The sequence below is a fragment of the Amblyraja radiata genome, chromosome 5, assembly GCF_010909765.2.
Source record: "Amblyraja radiata isolate CabotCenter1 chromosome 5, sAmbRad1.1.pri, whole genome shotgun sequence".
Classification (NCBI taxonomy): Eukaryota; Metazoa; Chordata; class Chondrichthyes; order Rajiformes; family Rajidae; genus Amblyraja; species Amblyraja radiata.
Genome location: NC_045960.1, coordinates 57,191,364 through 57,216,942, shown reverse-complemented (window position 1 = coordinate 57,216,942; position 25,579 = coordinate 57,191,364). Strand labels below are relative to the sequence as shown.

Sequence of the window (25,579 nt, the reverse complement as noted above, 5' to 3'; positions counted from 1 at the left end):
TATGGCTGCAGGCAACAACATCTCGTTCAGCCCGAAAGGTCTGATTGACAAGAAGGATTCAATTCAATTCACAAATATTGTTGGCCAGATAGTCACATGGTGTCGATATGTTTCTACCCATATGGTTGACATATGCTACCCCGGTGGTGTTGTCAATTTGTAGATTAACATACTGGTGATATAACCCAAAACAATTTGACTTAAAGCCATGACTAGCTCTCACTTCCCCAGGTATATATGCCCAACGTTAGTAGTGATGCCTCTTGAGCATTCCATCTCCCCCACAGCTGGAGATGGAATTAGTAGCATCCCAATCCAAGGCCCATCAGTATGTGGTTCCATAGACGGATAACTGTGTTTGGTTGTTTCATAAGTCGGTCAGAATGACCCCCACATAATTTCTTGAGTGACGCGTGTAGCGCTCTGTACTATGATTATGTAAAGGTCCGATATCATGTGGCTGTCACACAGCCCCTAATGCCAATTATTCTACTACCAGTCTGATGGCTGGTTTAGTTCCCTGGAAGCCTCCATAAAGGCTGTACCCTTTCTTACGGCAAAGTTACTGCCATGTGAAGTGTGTTAACGGTGGATCGCAGATGATCTGTTGTGTTAAATACATCTGTGGGCACCTTCAATGAGTCCTATATAGCAAGCGTATTTTAATACCATGCTTGCCATGTAGTACCCTAGGATCAATCCCTTAGTTGCACCAAAGGTTCCCATTTGTAATGAATATAAAGTACGAAGTATTCAAATTAGTCAATCTAAGATGAAGTGGTAACCACCTCTAAATTATGAGAAGGATATTTAGGACACGAATCCCTGTGATTCGTGTGGATGTCCTCCATAAGTCCTATAATATATGGGCACTGTAGTTCAGTATGCGCTTTAGTTGTTTCTTTCCCTGTAAGCATGAACATTCAGTTCGGTACATGCTGAACTGGAGGGTAATGGAATGAAGAATTCTAAGGTATACCCCTGTACTTCTGAATTTTAAGTGTCGGTAGAATAATTCTATGCAGACAGATAGATCTGTTATCCACTACCAACCTCCCTGGTTCCTATTAGTAGGTTAGTTACTATTTCGGCATCCTCCGTGGTCGTTGAGGTGCCGGTGTCTGATGAGGGTAGCACATTTCTCAGGAAGTAGTTTTTAAGACGTTCCTTAATGTGTCCCAGAGTTCCCTCGATGTGAAGATCTTTCCCTGTTAAGATAAGATGCCTCCAAATTTTAATATTGGAGGTTGGGAGGTTCCAGGTTTTCATCTGTTAGGACTTAGAACATTCTTTCGTTTCAATTCCCTGCCCTACCATGTTTAGGTTAATACTGGGAACATTCAGGTTTTGCAGTTCCCTGATGGTAAGTGTTTTCCCATAGGGTTTCCGCACCCTAAGTGTACTAGGGGTATGTTCTGCTCCCCTGTTCAAGTGGAGCCCAAACTTGACCCCCTATACTCCCCTCTGATGAGGGAGAACACTGTGCAGCCCTACAAGAGGTACTGCTGTAGGACTTACTAGCTGCCCCTCTGTGACTAGTCTCCATCTCATGGAGCTGCCACTTACATGCTCCAACAGCCGCTCCAGCTGGTCCCGATGCTCTCGGGCACCCAACCGGCTCCAATGCACATGATCACTGGCCATCGCGGCTGCTCCTGAAGCCGTTACTCCTGAGGCTGCTCTTGCTGCAGTTCCTGCAGCCACTCCATCCGGCTCCAATGCTCACGGGCAATGGACGTCACGGCTGCTCCTGAAGCTGCTCCTGTTCCAGCTCCTGCAGCCAGCCCAGGATTGAATCTCGGTGTTCCCCTCTGATGAGTGAGAAACTCTGTGCCCCCCACAAGGAGTACTGCTGTGGGGCTTATTAGTTGCCCACTGTGGCTTTGCCACTTTGGAGTATTTCCACTCTGCAGCCCCACAAGGGGTACTGCTCCTGCAGCCGGTCCAACCGGCTCCAATGCTCTCGGGCAGTGGCCGCTCCCGGCTGCTCTTTATCCTGCATGCTGCAGCCGCTACAACCGACCTCGGTGCTCACGGGCACCGGCCGCTCACGGCTGCTGGTCATGCTGCAGCCGCTCCAACCGACCCCGGTGCTCACGGGCACTGGTCGCTCGCGGCTGCTTAATTTCTCCTGCAGCCGGTCCAACCGGCTCCAATGCTCTCGGGCACTGGCCGCTCCCGGCTGCTCTTATCCTGCATGCCGCAGCCGCTACAACCGACCTCGGTGCTCACGGGCACCGGCCGTCACGGCTGCTGGTCATGCTGCAGCCGCTCCAACCGACCCCGGTGCTCACGGGCACTGGTCGCTCGCGGCTGCTTGCCATCTCCTCCAGCCGCTCAAACCGACCCCCATGCACACGGGCACTGGTCGCTCGCGGCTGCTCCTCTCCCGACCGGCCGGGGCCGGCGCGGGAGCGAAGTCGGGAGCGAAATCGGGCACAGCTGTTCCCATTACGGGAGATCAGCGTGCCGTTTGCTGCTGCTGCTGCTGCCGGCTGCCCGCAATTTTGCAGGTTCTCCCCCGCCAGCTTTCTCGCTCCTTCCAGCGCCTCGGACCCATGTATAGGTCCGTGGGGCTGTAGTCCGAGTCGTCGGAAATGACTGCTCCAGACTTGCTCCACCGCTGTCGGCGTGCTCCTGGAGCTGAAGTCGGCTCCGGCTCCCGTTTTAAGGGAGATAGCAGTGCCCCGGCCGTTGCTGGCTGCCTGCAGTTCTGCAGACTCTCCCCAGCCAGTTCTCATCAGCCTTCTGTAGAAAGAAAAAAGGTAAGTAAAAGAAACGACGTTCCCTCACCTTACTGTTGCAGGTTCAACCCCTGCCGTTTGGGAGGAACGTCCTTCCTCCAGCAATGACGAGTTCGAATGCGTGTAGCGTAATGACACGCATGCGTCGTAAGCGGGTTCTTCACGTAGTCACTCACGTGACTCCGAAGTAAAATTGATGTTCATTTGAATCAATTGATGATTTGGCTTTGCCGATTAATGAAAGGCCTTGATAGCGTGAATGTGGAGAGGATGTTTCCACTGGTATCTAGAACCGGAGAGCACAGCCTCAGAATAAAAGGATGTGCCTTGATAAAGGAGATGAGGAGGAATTTATTTCTATGGTGAATCTATGGAATTCATTGCTACAGATGGCTATGGATGCTGTCTTTGTGTATTTTTAAAGTGCAGATTGACGTTCCTGATTAGTAAGGGTGCCAAAGGTTACAGAGAGAAGGGAGAAGATTGGGTTGAGAGGGAAAACTGTGATGGAGACAGAGAGATCGAGAAAGGTATGAAGGGTGCCGGAAGTAGATGCTAGATAATAAAAGATATTGGAATAGTGCTGAAAAATGGCACTGAGATTTTTCACCTCTGCATTGGTGAGACCAAGTATAGACTAGGCGACTGTTTTGCCAGACAAGATTTTGCAGTAGAGCCACTTTCTCTCTGTTCTTCCCCCACCCTAAGCCTCCTACTAGTTTTACTGTTTGTATCCCCTCATTATCACCTCCTCCACAGCCAACAATGGACCATTGTGGGCTCTTTGTTTATCGCTGCTGACTCTGATCTTTTCTGTTTCTTTTCATACCTCTAGTTTCCCTTTCCCCTGACCCCAGAAGGGTCTTGACCCAAAACGTCACCTATTCCTTTTCTCGAGATGCTGTCTGATCCACTGAATGACTCCAGCATTTTGTATCTAACTTCATTTTGCCAGACACTTGCACTCTGTCCACCAGGAGCTGCTAGATCTGTTCCTGCCTTCTCCCCATATCCCCTGACTCCACTATCTTTAAGAGCCCTATCTAGCTCTCTCTTGAAAGTATCCAGAGAACTGGCCTCCACCACCCTCTGAGGCGGAGAATTCTTCAGACTCACAACTCTCTGTGTGGAAAAAGTGTTTCCTCATCTCCGTTCTAAATAGCTTAGCCCTTATTCTTAAACTGTGGCCCCTGGTTCTGGACTCCCCCAACATCGGGAACATGTTTCCTGCCTCTAGCATGTCCAAACGTTCAATAATCTTATATGTTTCAATAAGATATCATCTCATCCTTCTAAATTGCAGAGTGTACAGCCCAGCTGCTCCATTCTCTCAGCATATGACAGTCCCGCTATCCCGGGAATTAACCTTGTGAACCTACACTGCACTTCCTCAATAGCAAGAATGTCCTTCCTCAAATTTGGAGGCCAAAACTGCACACAATACTCCAGGTGTGGTCTCACTAGGACCCTGTACAACTGCAGAAGAACCTCTTTGCTCCTATACTCAACTCTTCTTGTTATGAAGGCAAACATGCCATTCACTTTCTCCACTGCCTTCTGTACTGCATGCTTACTTTCATTGACTGATGAACAAGGACCCCCACATCCTGTGGTACTTCCCCTTTTCTCAATTTGACACCATTTAGATAATAATCTGCCTTCCTGTTTTTGCTACCAAAGTGGATAACCTCACATTTATCCACATTAAACTGCATCTGCCATGCATCTGCCCACTTACCCAACCTGTCCACCCTGCATTCTCGTAGCATCCTCCTCACAGCTCACATTGCCACCATGCTTTGTGTCATCTGCAAATTAGCCAATGTTACTTATTGAATCCCTTCATCAAAATCATTACTATGTATTGTAAATAGCTGTGGTCCCAGCACTGAGCCTTGCGGTACCCCACTAGTCACTGCCTGCCATTCTGAAAGGGACCCATTAATCCCGACTCTTTGTTTTCTGTCTGCCAACCAATTTTCTATCCAAGTCAGCACTATCCTAAAATCACGTGCCCTAATTTTATCCAATAATCTCCTATGTGGGACCTTATCAAATGCTCTCTGAAAGTCCAGGTACTCTACATCCACTGGCTCTCCCTTGTCCACTTTCCTAGTTACATCCTCAAAAAATTCCACAAGTTCAGTCAAGCATGATTTCCCCTTTGCAAATCCACGCTGACTCGGACCGATCCTGTTCCTGCTATCCAAATATGCCGCTATCTCATCTTTTACGATTGACTCCAGCAACATCCCCACCACCGATGTCAGGCTAACTGGTCTATAATTCCCTGTTTTCTCTCTTCCGCCTTTCTTAAAAAGTGGGATAACATTAGCTACCCTCTAATCCACAGGAAATTATCCTGAATCTATAGAACAATAGAAAATGATCACCAATGCATCCATGATTTCTAGAGCCACTTCCTTAAATACCCTGGAATGCAGACCATCAGGCCTTGGGGATTTATCAGCCTTCAGTCCCATCAGTTTATCCAACACCATTTCCTGCCTAATGTGGCTTTCCTTCAGTTCCAACGTCACCCCAGATCCTCTGGCCACTTGTACATCAGGAAGATTGTTTGTTTCCTCCTTAGTGAAGATGGATCCAAAGTACCTGTTCAACGCATCTGACATTTCTTTGATCCCCATAATAAATTCATCATTTTCAGTCTTCAAGTGTCCAACTTTGGTCTTAGCTAATGTTTTCATCTTCACATACCTAAAGAAGCTTTTACTATCCTCCTTTATATTCTTGGCTAGCTTACCTCCGTACTTCATCTTTTCTCCCCGTATTGCCTTTTTAGTTCTCTTCGGTTGCCTTTTAAATGTTACCCAATGCTCTGGCTTCCCACTCATCTTGGGATCGGTGCTGGGGCCACTGCTTTTTATCATCTATATCCAACCTCTTGGCAATATTCTCCGTCATTTTGGAATCAATTTTCACTGCTACGCCGATGATACACAACTTTACCTCTCCACAAAACCAAACACCTCCCTTCCCCCAACTGCCCTCACCACCTGTCTTCAAGCTATCAGCAACTGGATGTCACTCAACCTTCTAAAACCCAATGGAAATAAAACAGAAATCGTGCTAATTGGCTCAAAGTCCACACTCTCCAAAACCCACCCGTTCACCATTTCAGTTGATGGCTCACCCATACCCACCTCCTCCCATGTCAAAAGTCTCGGCGTCATTCTGGGCAGTACACTTTCCGTTGGCCCTCACATCAGCAATATCACACGCTCTGCATACTTTCACCTCCGCAACATCTCCAGACTCCGCCCCTCCCTCTCCAAAGACAATACAAAAGTCCTCATCCACGCTCTGGTCACATCCCGCATCGATTACTGCAACGCCCTCCTCACTTGCACCTCCAATAAACTTCTTCATCGCCTCCAATACATTCAGAACTCTGCAGCCCGGATCATCACCCGCACCAGATCATCGGACCACATCACACCCATCCTCACTCAGCTCCACTGGCTCCCTGTGCACCACCGGATTAACTACAAGATTTTACTGCTGACCTTCAAAGCCCTACACCACCTTGCTCCCCAATACCTCTCTGACCTGCTGCTACCATACACTCCTTCCCGGTCACTTCGTTCCTCCTCAGCTGCAATTTTAACTGTCCCCACATTTAGACTCAGCACCATGGGTGCCAGAGCCTTCAGCTGCTCTGCCCCACGTCTCTGGAACACTCTCCCACCTCCCATCCGTCACCTGGACACTATCGATCAATTCAAATCACAACTCAAAACACACCTGTTTAGATTAGCATACCCGACATAACTTCCACCATGTTCACCCTGATTTTAATGACTTAAAATGTCTTGTGTATCTTTAGTTTTTTTTTGTTTTTTGTTTTTAATCAACTTGATTTTAATATTGATAAATGTATTGTGATTTTATGTCCTGTAAGGTGTCCTTGGGTGTCCAGAAAGGCGCCAGCAAATAAAATGCATTATTATTATTATTATTATCTTTGCTATGTTGTACTTCTTCTCTTTTATTTTTATACTGTCCTTGACGTCCCTTGTAAACCATGGTCGCCCCTTACTCCCATTGGAATCTTTCTTCCTCTTTGGAATGAACTGATCCTGCACCTTCTGTATTATTCCCAGAAATACCTGCCATTGTTGTTCCACTGTCATCCCTGCTAGGGTATCTTTCCAGTCAACCTTTGCCAGCTCCTCCCTCATGGCTCCATAGTCCCCTTTGTTCAACTGTAATAGTGACACCTCAGATTTACCCTTCTCCCTCTCAAATTGTAGATTAAAACATATCATATTATGGTCTCTACCTCCTAATGGCTCCTTAACCTCGTTCCCTTATCAAATCCGATTAATTACTTAACACTAAATCTAGATTGCCTTCTCCCTGGTAGGCTCCAGTACAAGCTGCTCTAAGAATCCATCACAGAGGCACTCCACAAACTCCCTTTCTTGGGGTCGAGTACCAACCTGATTTTCCCAGTCTATCTGCATGTTGAAATCCCCCATAACAAATGTAGTATTACCTTTGCTACATGCCAATTTTAACTCTTGATTCAAATTGCACCCTATATCCAGGCTGCTGTTTGGGGGTCTGTAGATAACTCACATTTGGGTCTTTTTATCCTTACAATTCCTCAGTTCTATCCATACTGACTCTACATTTCCTGATTCTATGTCACCCCTCGCAAGGGACTGAATTTCATTCCTAACCAACAGAGCTACCCCACCCTCTCTGCCCACCTGCCTGTCTATTCGATATAGGACGTATACCCTTGAATATACAGTTCCCAGCCCTGGTCCTCTTGTTGCCATGTCTCGGTAATTCCCACATCATCATACTTGCCAATTTCTAACTGAGCCTCAAACTCATCCACTTTATTTCTTATACTCCGCAAATTCATATACAACACTTTGACTTCAGTATTCACCTCCCCCCCTCACACCGGTCACTATTGACCCTGATCTTACACTCTTATCCCTTCTCGAACTTTTCTTCCCATTAATTCGGGAGTCTTTTGTAACTTTTTCTGTACTCGCTTTCCCTTTAACTCTATCTTTATACTCCCAATTTGTCAACCCCTCCCCCCCACTCTGGTTTTTGTTTACGAGAGAGAGAGAGAGAGAGAGAGAGAGAGTAACATTCATTACTGCAGAGTCTCTAAAGGATAATGGTCAGTCCATCACCAAAGACCATGATTTCCTCCTGTAGTTCTGTCAGAATCCTAGGATACATCCCACCAGGGGTTACTTTACTTTTGGTCAACATTTCAAAGAACAAAATAAAAGAGAGTGACTGGAGGAACTCAAGGGATCAGGCACCATCTTTGGAAGAAAATGGGCAATCAATACGCTTATTGTGGGATTCTAAATTCTAATTCAATATCAAATAGTTTAGTAGCAAAGAATTACACATCATTTATATTTGAAATAATAAAAAGGTAATTGATTTCTAAGCTTCCCCCCAGTCTAGTTTCAGTAAAAATACAGATTCAAGCACTTAATCAAGCGTCTTGACGGCGTACGCCTAGCGTGTGGTGTTGCACGATGACGTCACTGCCCGGCGTGCGGTTGCATGATGACATCACCGCCCGACGCCGTGCGAAGTCCAAATTCAGTTGGCCCGCCTCCTGCCCAGCTGATTGTTGAGTATGATGTCGGGACCAGCCCCGCACAACTCCATATGCCTCTGCAGTTCGAAGTGGGACCGGCCCCGTGCGGCCGTACGCCTCAAGCGACCACGTTAGACGCATGCAATCACATGCTGGTGGGACAGGCCCTTTATTTACAAGCTATTTACAAAGTGTATGTCAGGTTGGCAGCCACTCGATCCATTCTAACCTTAACAAGATTTGCAAGGCTTCCTATTCTTTGCTTGCAAATTGTATCTAAATTCCAGACTCTTTGGCACCTCTCGCAGCCTGTCCCAGCTCTGCAGAGAGCAATCCCAATTGGACCAAATTTCCCAGCAAGTCCTGAAACTTAACCCCATTTTGAAGTCCTGATTGGTCCAATTTAGCCAGGATTAACATAATCATGTGTATCTTTTACAGTAAAGAAGAACATTGGATTGGAAATTTTATCTCAGAACTTCACTGCTGAACTGAAAGATTCTTCCTCAGAATTGTATCAAAGCCTTACAAATGAAGTAACTGTACGGGTATGTAACTGAACAAATAACATTGCAAACTTAACCAGTATTTTGTTAAACTTTGAGGTGCTGGTGCAAAGTCTTGCTCTTTAGGTTTGTAGAAAATAATTTCTGTCGGAGGGTAAGACCAACATCCTGAAACAAAAGCTTTAATACAGATATTAAAATATGTAAATTTGGTACTCTCAGATGCAAAATTTACTTTATTTTTAAATAAATTGTTTTGGCATTAAATTTTGGGAAGAATGATTTTAGTTAATGTGTGCAAATGTCGGAAAGCATTAAGAGAACATAATTTCATCCAACAGTGATGTACAACTGAATGTGAATTAACCTGAGATTTTCTCTTAAATATTTATTGCCTCCATTACTGATTTCCAACCTACCAAAGTTGTTCTTAATAGGAACAGTGCAAACTGGACAAACCGTTACAGCTTCATTGGACAGATTCCCCAACATAGAGTTGGATATTATGGACATTTGCCTATAGGACTACTGTGAGCAGTTCAGTATTGAAGGCAGTGAGACAGTACATAGGTGTGCAGAAATTTAGAAAGTGCACATATATACCTGCAGATACTCGAGTCTTAAACCTCTGCAGAGTGGCCAGGGAAAATCCAGAAATTTTGGCCATTATTTTCCTCTTGTATGAGTTTCCATATGGTCGTCCTAAAGCAAAATACTGAAGTTGCGAGGTCTTAAATAAAAGCAGAAAATCCCCAAAATACTTAGAAAACTAGAAGAATGTGTGTGTGAAGCGTGAAACTGAATTAACGTTTCTAACTTCAAAGCTTCTGCTTAACCTGCTGACTATTGACCTCATTTCTAGTTTGTTTTTTCCATGATTGACCAATTTTGAATATTGAAATTGTAACTGGAAGTAATTAACAGGGATACTTCTGATGCAAGAGATTTTTTTTGTAATGTATAAATACAACAATATTACACATTTAACGAATTAATCTGAATTTTAACTTTAAAATGAACCTGACTTACCACATGGCATAATTGCATTGTCATTTTTGCTGCTCAGGTGTTGGTAATATCTGCTTCTGATATGTTTTCTCTTTGATTCTGTCATGAGTGTCCTGTCCAATTTGAGCCACACCCAAGACCATGCTTCTCTCTGAATCTAATGCCCCTGTCCCACTTAGGAAACCTGAACGGAAACCTCTGGAGACTTTGCGCCCCGCCCAAGGTTTCCGTGTGGTTCCCGGAGGTTTTTGTCAGTCTCCCTACCTGCTTCCACTACCTGCAACCTCCAGCAACCACCTGCAACCTCTGGGAACCGCACGGAAACCTTGGGTGGGGTGCAAAGTCTCCAGAGGTTTCCGTTCAGGTTTCCAAAGTGGGACAGGGGCATAAGTCTTGTCATGTGCTGAACGTGCCATGGTAGAAAATCCATTCAATAATGTTTGTTTCTGTGTTGCAATCTCAGTTATTCAATGTATTATTTTATTGTGAGCATTAATTCATTGTGAGAGCTATACGGATCTTTCACAGATGTTTCAAACATCTGTGTTTAATCGGCTTTTCATTTTCCTCACAACTCTAGCTGATAGTTCAGCAACCAGAGTTTGTTTCTTCAAAAGCAAACCCTACCTGCCCATTATCTTACACTCAAAATTTGTATTTGTGAGACCAAGTGATGTCCTTAACTCAAAAAAATAACTTAAAATGTATGAATCATTGGATCTTTTACACCTTTTCCTCAAGAGTTCATTAAAGTGCAACAGGGTGAAGGTTCAGAAATAGTAAGATGATGAAGGGTGATAAAATCAAAAGAGGAAAGGATTGGGTGAATGCACAGAGTCTCTTACCCAGAGTAGGGAATCAAGAACCGGAGGGAATAGATGTAAGGTGAAGGGGGGAAAGAGTTTATAGGAACATGAGGGGTAACGTTTTCACACAAAGGGTGGTTGGTGTATGGAACAAGCTGCCGGAGAAGGTAGTAGAGACAGGGACTATCACAACGTTCAAGAAACAATTAGACTGGTACATGGATAGGACAGGTTTAGTGGGATATGGGCCAACTGCAGGCAAGTGAGTCTTGTGCAGATGGGAAATGTTGGTTGGTGTGAGCCTGTTTCCACACTATGACTCTCTGACTCTAGTAGAAATGTACTCCTGTGCATTAAAGGCAATGTGCAAGACAGCATTGGAATAATAATCCTAAAAATATTATTTCCAGCGACAAATAAGAACACAAATAAGTAGAGCCAGGATGTTTAGGCATTAAAAAACTCTAAACTAGGCAGGCAAAATGGACATTATAAAATTACGAAAAAGGCACGAATAAGGCAAAATTTATTTCCACCACCAAAATATGGTTTAAAATGATAATATAAAGGTATTCTACATTAAATGACCAAAGTTGCCTGGTTGCACATAATTACTAGCATTATTTTCCAAATTATCTGATGTTAAACTATGCCGTCTGTCAGAATATGCTTCAGTTGTGAAAAACTTATTTCTACCTCAGCTGAGGTCACTGGTGCATACCCGAAACAAGCTACAGACTCTATATTCATGTTGATATCTTGTGCATTACAACTATCCTTGAGAACTTTAGCTATGGTTTCTATTTCTTCGAGATCTTTGTTAGCTAAAAGCACACTCTTACATTTTCCTTTTATGTCTTTTCCAACATCGCCAGGAACTTTACGAGTATCGTCAGTTACTTTGTTGAAAACCTGCAAGTTATTCACGGAGGTTTTTGTCAGTCTCCCTACCTGCTACCTGCAACCTCCGGGAACCGCACGGAAACCTTGGGTGGGGCGCAAAGTCTCCAGAGGTTTCCGTTCAGGTTTCCTAAGTGGGACAGGGGCATTACATAGAAAATAGGTGCAGGAGTAGGCCATTTGGCCCTTCTAGCCTGCACCGCCATTCAATATGATCATGGCTGATCATCCAACTCAGTATCCTGTACCTGCCTTCTCTCTATACCCTGTGATCCCTTTAACCACAAGGGCCACATCTAACTCCCTCTTAAATATAGCCAATGAACTGGCCTCAACTACCTTCTGTGGCAGAGAATTCCAGAGATTCACCACTCTCTGTGTGAAAAATGTTTTTCTCATCTCGGTCCTAAAAGATTTCCCCCTTATCCTTAAACTGTGACCCCTTGTTCTGGACTTCCCCAACATCGGGAACAATCTTACTGCATCTAGCCTGTCCAACCCCTTAAGAATTTTGTAAGTTTCTATAAGATCCCCCCTCAATCTTCTAAATTCTAGCGAGTACAAACCGAGTCTATCCAGTCTTTCTTCATATGAAAGTCCTGACATCCCAGGAATCAGTCTGGTGAACCTTCTCTGTACTCCCTCTATGGCAAGAATGTCTTTCCTCAGATTAGGAGACCAAAAATGTATGCAATACTCCAGGTGTGGTCTCACCAAGACCCTGTACAACTGCAGTAGAACTTCCCTGCTCCTATACTCAAATCCTTTTGCTATGAATGCTAACATACCATTCGCTTTCTTCACTGCCTGCTGCACCTGCATGACTACTTTCAATGACTGGTGTACCATGACACCCAGGTCTCGTTGCATCTTCCCTTTTCTTAATTGGCCACCATTCAGATAGAGTCTACTTTCCTGTTTTTACCACCAAAGTGGATAACCTTACATTTATCCACATTATACTGCATCTGCCATGCATTTGCCTTGCAGCCTCCTAGCATCCTCCTCACAGCTAACACGGCCCCCCAGCTTCGTGTCATCCGCAAACTTGGAGATCTTGCATTCAATTCCCTCGTCCAAATCATTAATATGTATTGTAAATAGCTGGGGTCCCAGCACTGAGCCTTGCGGTATCCACTAGTCACCGCCTGCCATTGTGAAAAGGACCCGTTTACTCCTACTCTTTGCTTCCTGTCTGCCAGCCAGTTCTCTATCCACATCAATACTGAACCCCCAATACCGTGTGCTTTAGGTTTGTATACTAATCTCTTATGTGGGACCTTGTCGAAAGCCTTCTGAAAGTCCAGATATAACGCATCCACTGGTTCTCCCTTATCCACTGTACTAGTTACATCCTCGAAAAATTCTATGAGATTAGTCAGACATGATTTACCTTTCATAAATCCATGCAGACTTTGTCCAATGATTTCACCACTTTCCAAATGTGCTGCTATCCCATCTTTAATAACTGACTCTAGCAGTTTCCCCACTACCGATGTTAGACTAACTGGTCTGTAATTCCCCGTTTTCTCTCTCCCTCCCTTTTTAAAAAGTGGGGTTACATTAGCTACCCTCCAATCCTCAGGAACTACTCCAGAATCTAAAGAGTTTTGAAAAATTATCACTAATGCATCCACTATTTCTGGGGCTACTTCCTTAAGTACTCTGGGATGCAGCCTGGGAATTTATCCTGGCCCTAGGGATTTATCGACCTTTAATCCATTCAATTTGCCTAACCCCACTTCCCGGCTAACCTGGATTTCACTCAGTTCCTCCATCTCATTTGACCCCCGGTCCCCTGCTATTTCCGGCAGATTATTTATGTCTTCCTTAGTGAAGACAGAACCAAAGTAGTTATTCAATTGGTCTGCCATATCCTTGTTCCCCATGATCAATTCACCTGTTTCTGACTGCAAGGGACCTACATTTGTTTTCACTAATCTTTTTCTCTTCACATATCTATAAAAACTTTTGCAGTCAGATTTTATGTTCCCTGCCAGTTTTCTATCATAATCTATTTTCCCTTTCCTAATTAAGCCCTTTGTCCTCCTCTGCTGGACACTGAATTTCTCCCAGTCCTCTGGTAGGCTGCTTTTTCTGGCTAATTTGTATGCTTCATCTTTTGTTTTGATACTATCCCTGATTTCCCTTGTTATCCACGGATGCACTACCTTCCCTGATTTATTCTTTGGCCAAACTGGAACGAACAATTGTTGTAGTTCATCCATGCAGTCTTTAAACACCTTCCATTGCATATCCACCGTCAACCCTTTAAGAATCAATTGCCAGTCTATCGTGGCCAATTCACGTCTCATACCCTCAAAGTTACCTTTCTTTAAGTTCAGAACCCTTGTTTCTGAATTAATTATGTCACTCTCCATCCTAATGAAGAACTCAACCATATTATGGTCACTCTTGCCCAAGGGGCCACGCACAACAAGACTGCTAACTAACCATTCCTCATTACTCAATACCCAGTCTAGAATTGCCTGCTCTCTCGTTGGTTCCTCTACATGTTGGTTTAGAAAACTATCCCGCATACATTCCAAGAAATCCTCTTCCTCAGCACCCCTGCCAATTTGATTCACCCAATCTATATGTAGATTGAAGTCACCCATTATAACTGTTTTACCTTTGTTGCACGCATTTCTAATTTCCTGTTTGATGCCATCCCATATCCACTACTACTGTTAGGTGGCATGTACACAACTCCCACTAGTGTTTTCTGCCCCTTAGTGTTTCGCAGCTCTACCCATATCGATTCCACATCCTCCAAGCTAATGACCTTCCTTTCGATTGCGTTAATCTCCTCTCTAACCAGCAATGCTACCCCACCTCCTTTTCCTTTCTGTCTCTCCCTCCTGAATATTGAATATCCCTGGATGTTCAGCTCCCAGCCTTGGTCACCCTGGAGCCATGTCTCCGTGATCCCAACTATATCATAGTCATTAATAGCTATCTGCATATTCAACTCATCCACCTTATTACAAATGCTCCTTGCATTGAGACACAAAGCCTTCAGGCTTGTTTTTACAACATCCTTACCCCTTATACAATTATGTTGAAAAGTGGCCCTTTTTGATTTTTGCCCTGGATTTGTCTGCCTGCCACATTTCACCTTGCTACCTATTGCTTCTACCCACATTTTACACCCCTCTGTCTCTCCGCTCACACATTTAAGAAACCCTTTCCCTTTAACTCCATCCTCGACTATCCCATTTGACACCCCACCCCCCTTATTCAGTTTAAAACCACCCGTGTAGCAGTGGCAAACCTGCCTGCCAGAATGCTGGTCCCCCACCTGTTAAGATGCAATCCGTCCCTTTTACAAAATCACTGACTACCTCAACGGTGAAATGTATTGAAAGTTATAACATCTGAAACTAAATTGAATTAAATTGAGTGCTGACAGTGTACTCCTTGAAGGCACATGGAACCGCAGATGCTGGTTTACAAAAAAAAAGGCATAAAATACCAGATTAACTCAGCAGTTCAAGCAGCATCTCTGGAGAACATGGATAGGTGACTTTTTGGGTCAGGACCCCTTATGCTGCCCAACCAACTGAGTTACTCCAGCATTTTGCATCTTTCTTTCAGTGTAATTCTTGTCCGTTTCAGATTAAGTGACGGCTCAAAGTCAAGTCAGGTCATCTTTATTTGTCACATACACATCCAAGATGTACAGTGAAATGAAAATGGCAATGCCTGTGGGATTGTGCAAAACAACAGAACAGAACCAGTATTTACATTTAGAAAAGAGACACAACAGTAATTACACTCTGGTGAGATCAGAATTTACAGTCCTGATGGCCTGTGGGAAGAAACTCCGTCTCATCCTCTCTGTTCTCGCAGCGAGACAGCGGAGGCGCTTGCCTGACTGTAGCAGCTGGAACAGCCCGTTGCTGGGGTGGTAGGGGTCCTTGATGATCTTGCTGGCTCTGGAACTGCGCCTCCTGGTGTGTAGGTCCTGCAGGGGGGGTGGGGACAGTGTAGTTCCCATGGTGCATTCGGCCGAACGCACTACTCTCTGCAGAGCCTTGCTGTCCTGGGCAGAGCTGTTGCCAAACCAGATCGAGATGTTTCAGGGTCAGGATACTTTCTACTGCACCAGAGTAGAAGGATTGAAGGATCCTCAGAGAGACTGAATTTCCTCAGCTGCCAAACTGGGACTGTAAATTAACCATTAGAGTGAGGAGCTTAGTTGTTGGAGCAGTGCATTCAGGTTTAATTGTTGTAGTGTTACATTATGTAAATGACAAAATTGTACATTTCCTTTTTTTTTAACCTTTCTTTTCAGTCTCTTGTCATCTCAATCTATGCTCCCCCATCTTTATTTCCCTTTCTGAGCCGATTTGATGTTAAATTCACTCCATCTAGCTTGCGTTCTCTCCTCAATTATTGGACTTATTTTGTACAATCTAGTCTTCAAAGGTTCAAAGGTTCAAAGGTTATTTATTAGTCACATACACCTAGGTGTAGTGAAATGCTTCTTGCCAGTGCAGCACATAAAGAAAGAATACAGACATAACATTAATAAGAGGTTTAAACATAAAGAACATCCCCCCACAATGGCTCCCACCATGAGGGAAGGCACAAAGTCCAGTCCCCAACCCCAGTTCACCCATAGTCGGCCCATTGAGGCCTCCACAGTTGCCTCTACGGAGGCCCGATGTTCCAGGCCGTTCTCGCCGGGTGATGTTGCTGTCTTTTACTCAGACTTTCAAAGCACAATTTCTTTCATTGCTTGCATTTTAGGAAATTGCCTGGAAATACTAAAATGTAAATACTAAATATATATATGGAAATATCTAACAATAAACACCTTAGCGGTCATAGAAATTAAGGCAATTTAAAATATCAAGATGAACATATTTCATTTTTATACATGCTTAGATAGAAGTAAAAATGAGACTCTCTACAATTTAAAAACAAAACCCTGGTTTAAAATGTCATGTTTGTAATCTCTTTTTAACCTTTTCTCCAGCTTAATGAAGCCTACAGAACAAGAGATTCCTGATGCCGTGGTGAAAGTTTTAGGATACGCGTAAGTGAACTATTTTGAGGATTGATATTTTTTTTAGTCCCGTGGCCAAATCTGAAGAACCTGGTGGGAGCTGCAAAGATACAAGAACAACGCAGTATTTGTGGATTTCAATATGCAATGTTTACATGGAGCTAGTTTTCATCCCTATCATCATTTTACCTTATCACAAACATCTACATTATGTTTTAAAAAGGAAACAAAGGGATATTATGAGCACATTTACATACGAGTGACAGTAAGGGACCCAGCAAGAGCAGCTAGGCCACCCAATCTGGGTAGTTCTGGCTGGATTCTACACTCTTAGACTTTTGGAGCAGATTTATGCCATTCAGCCCATCAAGTCTGCTCTGCCATTCAATCACAGCTGATTAATTTTGCGCTCTCAACTCCATTCTCCTGCCTTCTCCCTGTAAGCTTTAACACCTGCCCCAATCAAGAACCTATCCATCTCCACTTTGAAAATACATATGTTTTGGCCTCCATAGCATTCAGTGGCAATGAATTCCACAGATTCATCAACCTCTGGCTAAAGAAATTACTCCTCCGTGCCATTCTAACGGAGATTCTTCAATGTGTACAGTTCACATGTAAATTCAGGTATACAATACCCTTTCATATTTCAGAGCTGAAATTGAAGATTTGACACCAGCAACCAGGGTCGAAAACAAATGCATTTTGGCACTTTAGCTCAGAGATAGAGCATGGAAACAAGCCCTTTGCCCCCCCCCCCCCCCCCATGTCCATGCTGACCATCACTCAACCGTTCACACTAGTTCTGTGTTATCCCACTTTATCACCACCTTACACACTAGAGGCAATTTATAACAGGCAATTAAATGACAAACCCGCATGTCCTTGAGCTATGGAAGGAAACCAGGGCATCCATTTCATGCAATATGAAATAGAGTAGACTGCCAGCACCTTACTCCGATCAATTAATCCTGTTGTAATACAGGGCACGATGTTTCAGAGTGAACATTCCCCGTATTTCCTTTTGGAAAGGAAAACTCTGATGGATTTGAGTATTTTCATGGCCCAAGGCACAATGTAGATACCACTATAGCCACAAGGTGGCCCCAAAGCACTGCTTCAAGGAGGCAGCTATTCACATTGAAGGCCCACACAACTAGACCTTCAGCCCAGAGACATTAGGTTAGACAAAATAGGTCCCAATGTCTGACTATGTTGGGGGTCTGGCAGGCTTTTTGCAGCGGGAAAAATGTCTGCCGTTTGTGCTGTTGATATAGGCATGGCAGTGAGCACACCATGGTAGTGGATTTAACTGGTACATCACTCATCTATTTAGCACCTATTTTTTGGCCCCTTGGAGGGTCCCCCAGGTCTACTCGCAGTGGGTGGTACCCGGCATATTCCCAATTCCATTCATTTCAGGTGACCCCCTACACACTCCCATAGTCAGACATTGGTACCTAGTTCGTCTAACCTAATGTCTCTGGGCTGAAGGTCTAAACGTCTATCTCTTGTTGTTACCATCAAGAGAAGGTCTAGAACCTGAGAACTGTACATCCAGGTTCAAGAACAGCTTCTTCCCATCAACCATCTGGCTCTTGAACATCTCTGCACAATCCTAACCATTCCCCACCTCAAGCCTACTGAACCACGATAGACCTTTCACTGCTATGATACACCATTTACTTTGATTTTTGCATTATGGTCTAGATACTTCTAATTTATAACATCTTTACTGATATAGTTACTGATAATTTATAGTATATTTATTGTGGTTATAGATGCATCTAATGTGCATAGAGCTGCAATAAGTAAGAATTTCATTGTTCTGGTTTGGATCAGTTGCACATGACAAATAAACACTCTTGAATCTTGAAGTGAAAGAAAAAGTCAAACAGGCACTTTCTTGGATTTTAATTATTTCCTGGGTGCCTGAAGTTAACAAGGATCTTAGCACTCAACATTGTTGTGATAAAATTAATGGCATTTGATATTTTCTCATGATTTGTGCACATAAACATGTAAACTGTAAATCTCTGTCACCAATGCGCCACTAAACATTGGAAGAGTACATCTGGTCTGCCTCCAGTTTTACATTTTGCACCTTGTAAAAGACAAACCAGGCTCTAATTTTGTATAGGTTTCTCCAAACAAAGGCAGTAAAAAAATTTTTAGTTGCACTAGCAATGGTCTGTTTGTCTGAATTGGCTTATGCTTGTTTTAATCAATTATTTATTTGGCCTTTACTACTTTAGTAATGGGAGCGTTCTTGTAGCACTTGAAGTAGCCTCCAACGACCACAATTTAAAAGACATTGAATCAGCCCAGGGAGTAGTGCAAAGTACACTCTCTGACACGTACAATTTTTTGACCGGTAAGTAGCTTTTTGAATAATAAAATAATTTTTGATGGAGGGAAAGTTGTAAATATGTATCTTATGATCTAACTGAACAGGATATTTATAACGTTGGCAAGTAAGGTGAAAGTAAATCCAAAGGGTTTCTACAGCTATATTAATAGCAAAAGGATAACAAGGGATAAAATTGGTCAGAGTGGATAGCAATCTGCAGAGCAAAAAGAGATGGGGAGATATTGAACAATTTCTTTTCTTTGGTATTCACCAAGGAGAAGGATATTGAATTATGTGAGGTAAGGGAAACAAGTAGAGTAGCTATGGAAACTATGAGGATCAAAGAAGAAATACTGACACTTTTGAAAAATATAAAAGTGGATAAGTCTCCAGGCCCTGACAGGATATTCCCTATGACATTGAGGGAAGTTAGTGTAGAAATAGCAGGGATTCTGACAGAAATATTTCAAATGTCATTACAAACGGGAATGGTGCCGTGCCGGAGGATTGGCTTACTGCGCACGTTGTTCCATTGTTTAAAAAGGGTTCTAAGAGTAAACCTAGCAATTATAGACCTGTTAGTTTGACGTCAGTGGTGGGCAAATTAATGGAAAGGATACTTATAGAGATAATATATATATATTCATCTGGATAAACAGGGTCTGATTAGGAACAGTCAACATGGATTTGTGCCTGGAAGGTCATGTTTGACTAATTTTCTTGAATTTTTTGAAGAGGTTACTAGGGAAATTGATGAGGGTAAAGCGGTGGATGTTGTCTATATGGACTTCAGTAAGGCCTTTGACAAGGTTCCACATGGAAGGTTGGTTAAGAAGGTTGAATTGTTGGGTATTAATAGTGGAGTAGCAAGATGGATTCAACAGTTGCTGAATGGGAGATACCAGAGAGTAATGGTGGATGGTTGTTTGTCAGGTTGGAGGCCGGTGACTAGTGGGGTGCCTCAGAGATCTGTGTTGGGTCCACTGTTGTTTGTCATGTACATCAATTATCTGGATGATGGTGTGGTAAATTGGATTAGTAAGTATGCAGATGATACTAAGATAGGTGGTGTTGTGGATAATGAAGTAGATTTTCAAAGTCTACAGAGAGATTTAGGCCATTTGGAAGAGTGGGCTGAAAGATGGCAGATGGAGTTTAATGCTGATAAGTGTGAGGTGCTACATCTTGGCAGGACAAATCAAAATAGGACGTACATGGTAAATGGTAGCGAATTGAGGAATGCAGTTGAACAGAGGGATCTAGGAATAACTGTGCATAGTTCCCTGAAGGTGGAATCTCATGTAGATAGGGTGGTAAAGAAAGCTTTTGGTGTGCTGACCTTTATAAATCGGAGCATTGAGTATAGAAGTTGGGATGTAATGTTAAAACTGTACAAGGCATTGGTGAGGACAATTCTGGCATATGGAGTACAATTTTGGTCGCCAAATTATAGGAAATACTAGACCAAGTGCAGACCCGTTGCGTCTGTTCCCCCAACGTGCGGAGGCGGCATGCAGCGTCACACACACTAACTATCTCCCCCCCCCCCCCGCACTCACGCTAATTACCCCCCTTGATATTATATTAATATTATTAATTTGCTCCTTTTACCCCATAACCATAATGGGGAGAGGAGGGGGGGATGGGGAGAGGGGGGGACAGGGAGAGAGAGGAGGGGGGAGAGAGAGAGAAAGGGAGAGAGACAGGGGGGGAGAGAGAGAGAGAGAGGGATAGGGAGATATAGGTGGGGAGAGAGAGGAGGGGAGAGAGAGAGAGGGTTCCTTTTTACTTCAACCCAAACCCCCAAACAACCATTTGCAGGCAGTGCTTTTTTCCTCAAACTAACCATATTTTCATTTTCAAACCACATTATGGGTACTCACAGCTGTGGAGACATTTATTCAGTGTCATTCAGAGCTCTGATTGAGGCACACCACTTGCAGAGACTGATTGAGGCACATCACTTGCAGGGACTGATTGAGGCACACCACTTCCTGGTTTTATAGTCCCTCCCCCTCCCTCCAGCAGGGGCAGCAGAGAGAATGGGGAATTTTGTAAAAACATTAATATCTGTCATTTTTCATCGACGGGAAAAAACCTCGGCACACATGCGGCGGAGGGGGGATCTGAGCGAGGTGGCAAAAAATTACGGCCGTAGGTGGCGGCGTTCTCTCGGAAATCGCAGCACAGAAGGCCAAAAGCGGTCAAGAACAGAGATTTAGTAATATAGATAGATGTCAACAAAATAGAGAGAGTACAGAGGAGATTTACTAGAATGTTGCCTGGGTTTCAGCACCCAAGTTACAGAGAAAGGCTGAACAAGATAGGTCTTTATTCTTTGGAGCGCAGAAGGTTAAGGGGGGGGACTTGATAGAGGTCTTTAAAATGATGAGAGGGATAGACAGAGTTGACGTGGATAAGCTTTTTCCATTGAGAGTAGGGAAGATTCAAACAAGAGGACATGATTTGAGAATTAAGGGACAAAAGTTTAGGGGTAACATGAGGGGGAACTTCTTTACTCAGAGAATGGTAGCTGTGTGGAATGATCTTCCAGTGGAAGTGGTAGAGGCAGGTTCGATTTTATCATTTAAAAATAAATTGGATGGGTATATGGACGGGAAAGGAATGGAGGGTTATGGTCTGAGTGCAGGTAGATGGGACTAGGTGAGAGTAAGTGTTCGGCATGGACTAGAAGGGCCGAGATGGCCTGTTTCTGTGCTGTAATTGTTATATGGTTATATTGTTATATGGTTTTACTAACGTTCTCAAGGTCCAACCTTGATAGTCATAATTTTTTGTAGGATATTGTGGAGATATAGTTCACACACTCACCGAGCTCCCTCTGATAGTAAAAATAAGTCTTCCAATCGTGATTAATTGGTTATTATTGAAGTAATACGAAACAAAGATATAGTCCATCACTTTCCATTCTTCATAGCTGTTCCAATCATATCGAAAACTTGCTCTAAGCCCGTAATCATGTCCATGACTCATAGCTCTCTGCTCAGCTCATGGTGAAAACTGTGTTCACACAATTCCATGATGAGGTAAACTGAAACTAAATTAACGAACGTGCACTAGCCCCTTCAGGTATAGACACACCCCTCTATGTATTAAATTCCATCGACAAGCATACATACAGATACGAATTAAAGGTAACTAGACATGAATGTAATAAACTGACTTAAGCCTAATGGCTCCTATGTACCGGCCCCTAATTGTTCTGTGTATATAATGAAGCAATTACCAATAGACATTTAAAAAAAGGAGTCATAAAGGCTTAACATATATCAAAAAACAAAAGTAATATGCATTATATTTAGCATTCAGACTTCTTTAGCGATTCTTCCATCTTCACCCTCGCCTTCGAGAAGCAGACATATCTTGGTTATTGGACTCACCAAGACATTGTTCTTAGTCTGAAGTCGTACTGTACGCACCAAACCTTTTACGTCCGGCATGATTTCCAATATTTTCCCATCAACCAAGAATCTCGTGCTGCAGTAGAATCAACCATCAAAACAATATCACCTGGAATAAAATGTCTTCTTACTTTCAACCATTGTTGTCATTCTTGGATTCTTGGAGGCAAATATTCTTGTGCCCACCTTTTCCAAAAAAGATCTGCCATATATTGTACCCGTCTCCATATACAAATCTTATTTTACAAAGAACCCAGGTGGTAGTATTGCCTTGGTTTTCAACAAAGGAATATGATTTGGTGCTCCAGGTCACTTGGATCATCAGAACTCTTTGCAATGGGTCGATCATTTAAAATTGCTTCAATTTCACAAAATAAAGTTTGCAATCCTTCATCATCCAAAACTTGTTGTTTAAGAACAGAATGTAACACATTTCGAACCATGTGGATCAACCGTTTCCAAACACCACCGTGATGAGATCCCGCTGAAGGATTAAAATCCCATTTTATCCCATTCTGATGCATAGCACTGGATTTTCTTCTGATTTAAGCTGTTAAGTGCTTCTCTCAATTCCCTTTCCTCTCTAACAAAATTCATACCATTATCTGATCTTAATGATGAAGATTGACCTCGTCGATAGATAAATCTCCGTAATGCGTGAATACAGAAGTCTGTGTCAAGTGTAGATGCAACTTCAAGATGTACTGCTCTGCCTGCCATGCAAGTGAAGATTACACCATACCTTTTCACAAGACTTCGTCCTCTCTTAACCTTTATAGGACCAAAGTAATGTACTCCTATATCTGTAAATGGAGGATTATAAGGTTGAATCCACTCCAGAGGTGTCTGCCATCTTCTGTTCTCCAAATTTTCCCCTATGTCGTCTGCACACAACACAATTTTTTATTATCTTTCTTGCAGCAGAATTAACTTTGATAATCCAATATTTCTTACAAAGTTAAATTTAAATTTCTAAATTTCTTTATTTATATAGCACATTTTTAGTCAACTTGCATTGACCCCAAAGTGCTTCACATAATTACATCCACACACACGGGCAAAGGTGGGTGAAGTGTCTTGCCCAAGGACACACACAGGCAAAGGTGGGTGAAGTGTCTTGCCCAAGGACACACACGGGCAAAGGTGGGTGAAGTGTCTTGCCCAAGGACACAACGACAGTATACACTCCAAGCGGGATTCGAACCAGCTACCTTCCGGTTGCCAGCCAAACACTTAGCCCATTGTGCCATCTGCGACAGCATGTGGTTCCATCCTCCATGTCCAATCCATTCATGAATATATCGCAACAATAACATTGAAATATGAAAGTCCTTCGAGAGAATAATAGGTTTCTAATCCTAAGGCATTGCTAGTTTATTCAGGCGACCGCCTATTCTCAGAAGTCACACAAAATTGCTGGGGAAACTCAGCGGGTGCAGCAGCATCTATGGAGCGAAGGAAATAGGCGACGTTTCGGGCCGAAACTATTCTCAGAAGCCCTTCTTCTAGTACCTATAGACAATAGGTGCATGAGTAGGCCATTTGGCCCTTCGATGTGATCATGGCTGATCATCCCCAATCAGAGTTTGCATTACTTCAAAAATACAAAGTCTGTACGAAACAAAATATAGAGCTCAAGGTTGTTGTCAGCTTCACAAATTCTGCTCCATTTCCTTTTACACATTTTTACTAATAGCCTGCCTAAAATTGCAGGTTGGCAAAATCCATTTTGCAGAGATAGATCAGGGCTGTTTCATTTTAAACCACAATTATACATAAACCTGTTACTAAGTTTCCTTCACCGCAATCATACTCTCACTAAACGCTTCCCATTAAAATTAATTGCCTGAAATTTCCACAGAGATTCTCCATAGGCAATCCTAGGATTTAAAAATGTTTAAAATAGCCATTTGTATTATTCCTGTCTATTGTGGATAATATGGCAGGGGACAGGACAAGTTCAGTGAATTTTTCATCCATTAAAACCATGTTCCACTTCATACCAACAGCAACAGCTGTCTGTACAAAAATATTTCAATGCTCTGTCACTGACCATAGCTGACTTCATTCAGAGAACAGCGACTGACAGAAGAGATTAAACTGGAAAGATATTAAACCAGGTTTTATGATGCAAGTCCACCTTCTTAACTCCTTACTAAATTTACTTGCTCTATTATGCAAATAAACAGCTACAAAACACCTCTGGGCATTCAGCAAGCCTGGACAGATAGGTGCTCGTTACAAGGCTCTGAAAGATTCATCTGCAGAACTGTCGGAGCTCCTTCATCCCTACACTTTGGGAAGCCACATACTGGAGATGACTGATCGCAATCACGTGTTCCTTTGATGCAGTCAATAGACAATAGGTGCAGGAGTAGGCCATTCGGCCCTTTGAGCCAGCACCGCCATTCAATGTGATCATGGCTGATCATCCCCAATCAGTACCCCATTCCTGCCTTCTCCCCATATCCCGTGACTCCACTATTTTTAAGAGCCCTATCTAGCTCTCTCTTGAAAGCGTCCAGAGAACCTGCCTCCACCGCCCTCTGAGGCAGAGAATTCCACAGACTCACCACTCTCTGTGAGAAAAAGTGTTTCCTCATCTCCGTTCTAAATGGCTTACTCCTTATTCTTAAACTGTGGCCCCTGGTTCTGGACTCCCCCTTCATCGGGAATATGTTTCCCGCCTCTAACGTGTCCAAGCCTTTAACAATCTTATATGTTTCAATGAGATACCCTCTCATCCTTCTAAACTCCAAAGTGTACAAGCCCAGCTGCTCCATTCTCTCAGCATATGACAGTCCCGCCATCCCGGGAATTAACCTTGTAAACGCTGCACTCCCTCAATAGCAAGAATGTCCTTCCTCAAATTAGGGGACCAACACTGCACACAATACTTCAGGTGTGGTCTCACTAGGGCTCTACAACTGCAGAAGGACCTCTTTGCTCCTATATTCGATTCCTCTTGTTATAAAGACAACATGCCATTCGCTCTCTTCACTGCCTGCTGTACCTGCATGCTTACTTTCATACCGGATCAAGCTTGTACAAATGACTGTCCCTTTTAACACCAGGTACTCCAGCTTCTAACGTCAATATCTCTTTGTATCCTTGTCTTTGACAGAAAGAGATAATTGCGTTTTCTGCTCTGAGAATATCCTCAAGATGTAATCCCTGTATGCGGTACGACGCCTTAAAGACTTGCATCTTCTTTTCAATCTTCT

At 43.3% G+C, this 25,579-nt stretch overlaps 2 protein-coding genes and 1 long non-coding RNA gene across 3 annotated transcripts in view; 2 read left to right on the top strand and 1 right to left on the bottom strand.

Annotated features, from left to right (window-relative positions):
- Positions 1-18,878, top strand: part of LOC116973331 (adhesion G protein-coupled receptor F5-like) — a 67,410-nt gene extending 48,532 nt beyond the window's left edge. Inside the window, exons 7-9 of the mRNA XM_033021291.1 lie at positions 8,791-8,897; positions 16,554-16,613; positions 18,839-18,878. Of these exons, the coding sequence (XP_032877182.1) occupies positions 8,791-8,897; positions 16,554-16,586 (140 nt within the window). The 3' untranslated portion in view covers positions 16,587-16,613; positions 18,839-18,878. The remainder of the gene's footprint in view (positions 1-8,790; positions 8,898-16,553; positions 16,614-18,838) is intronic.
- LOC116973330 (adhesion G protein-coupled receptor F5-like) overlaps positions 8,819-25,579 on the top strand; it is a 54,253-nt gene continuing 37,492 nt past the window's right edge. Inside the window, exons 1-2 of the mRNA XM_033021290.1 lie at positions 8,819-8,891; positions 18,034-18,039. The gene's annotated coding sequence lies outside the window, so the exon portion shown is untranslated. The remainder of the gene's footprint in view (positions 8,892-18,033; positions 18,040-25,579) is intronic.
- Positions 17,984-25,291, bottom strand: LOC116973332. Its single transcript, XR_004412041.1, has 3 exons — positions 25,281-25,291; positions 21,924-21,933; positions 17,984-18,087 (listed from the first exon to the last, which is right to left on the bottom strand). It is a non-coding gene; the product is annotated as an uncharacterized LOC116973332 (long non-coding RNA).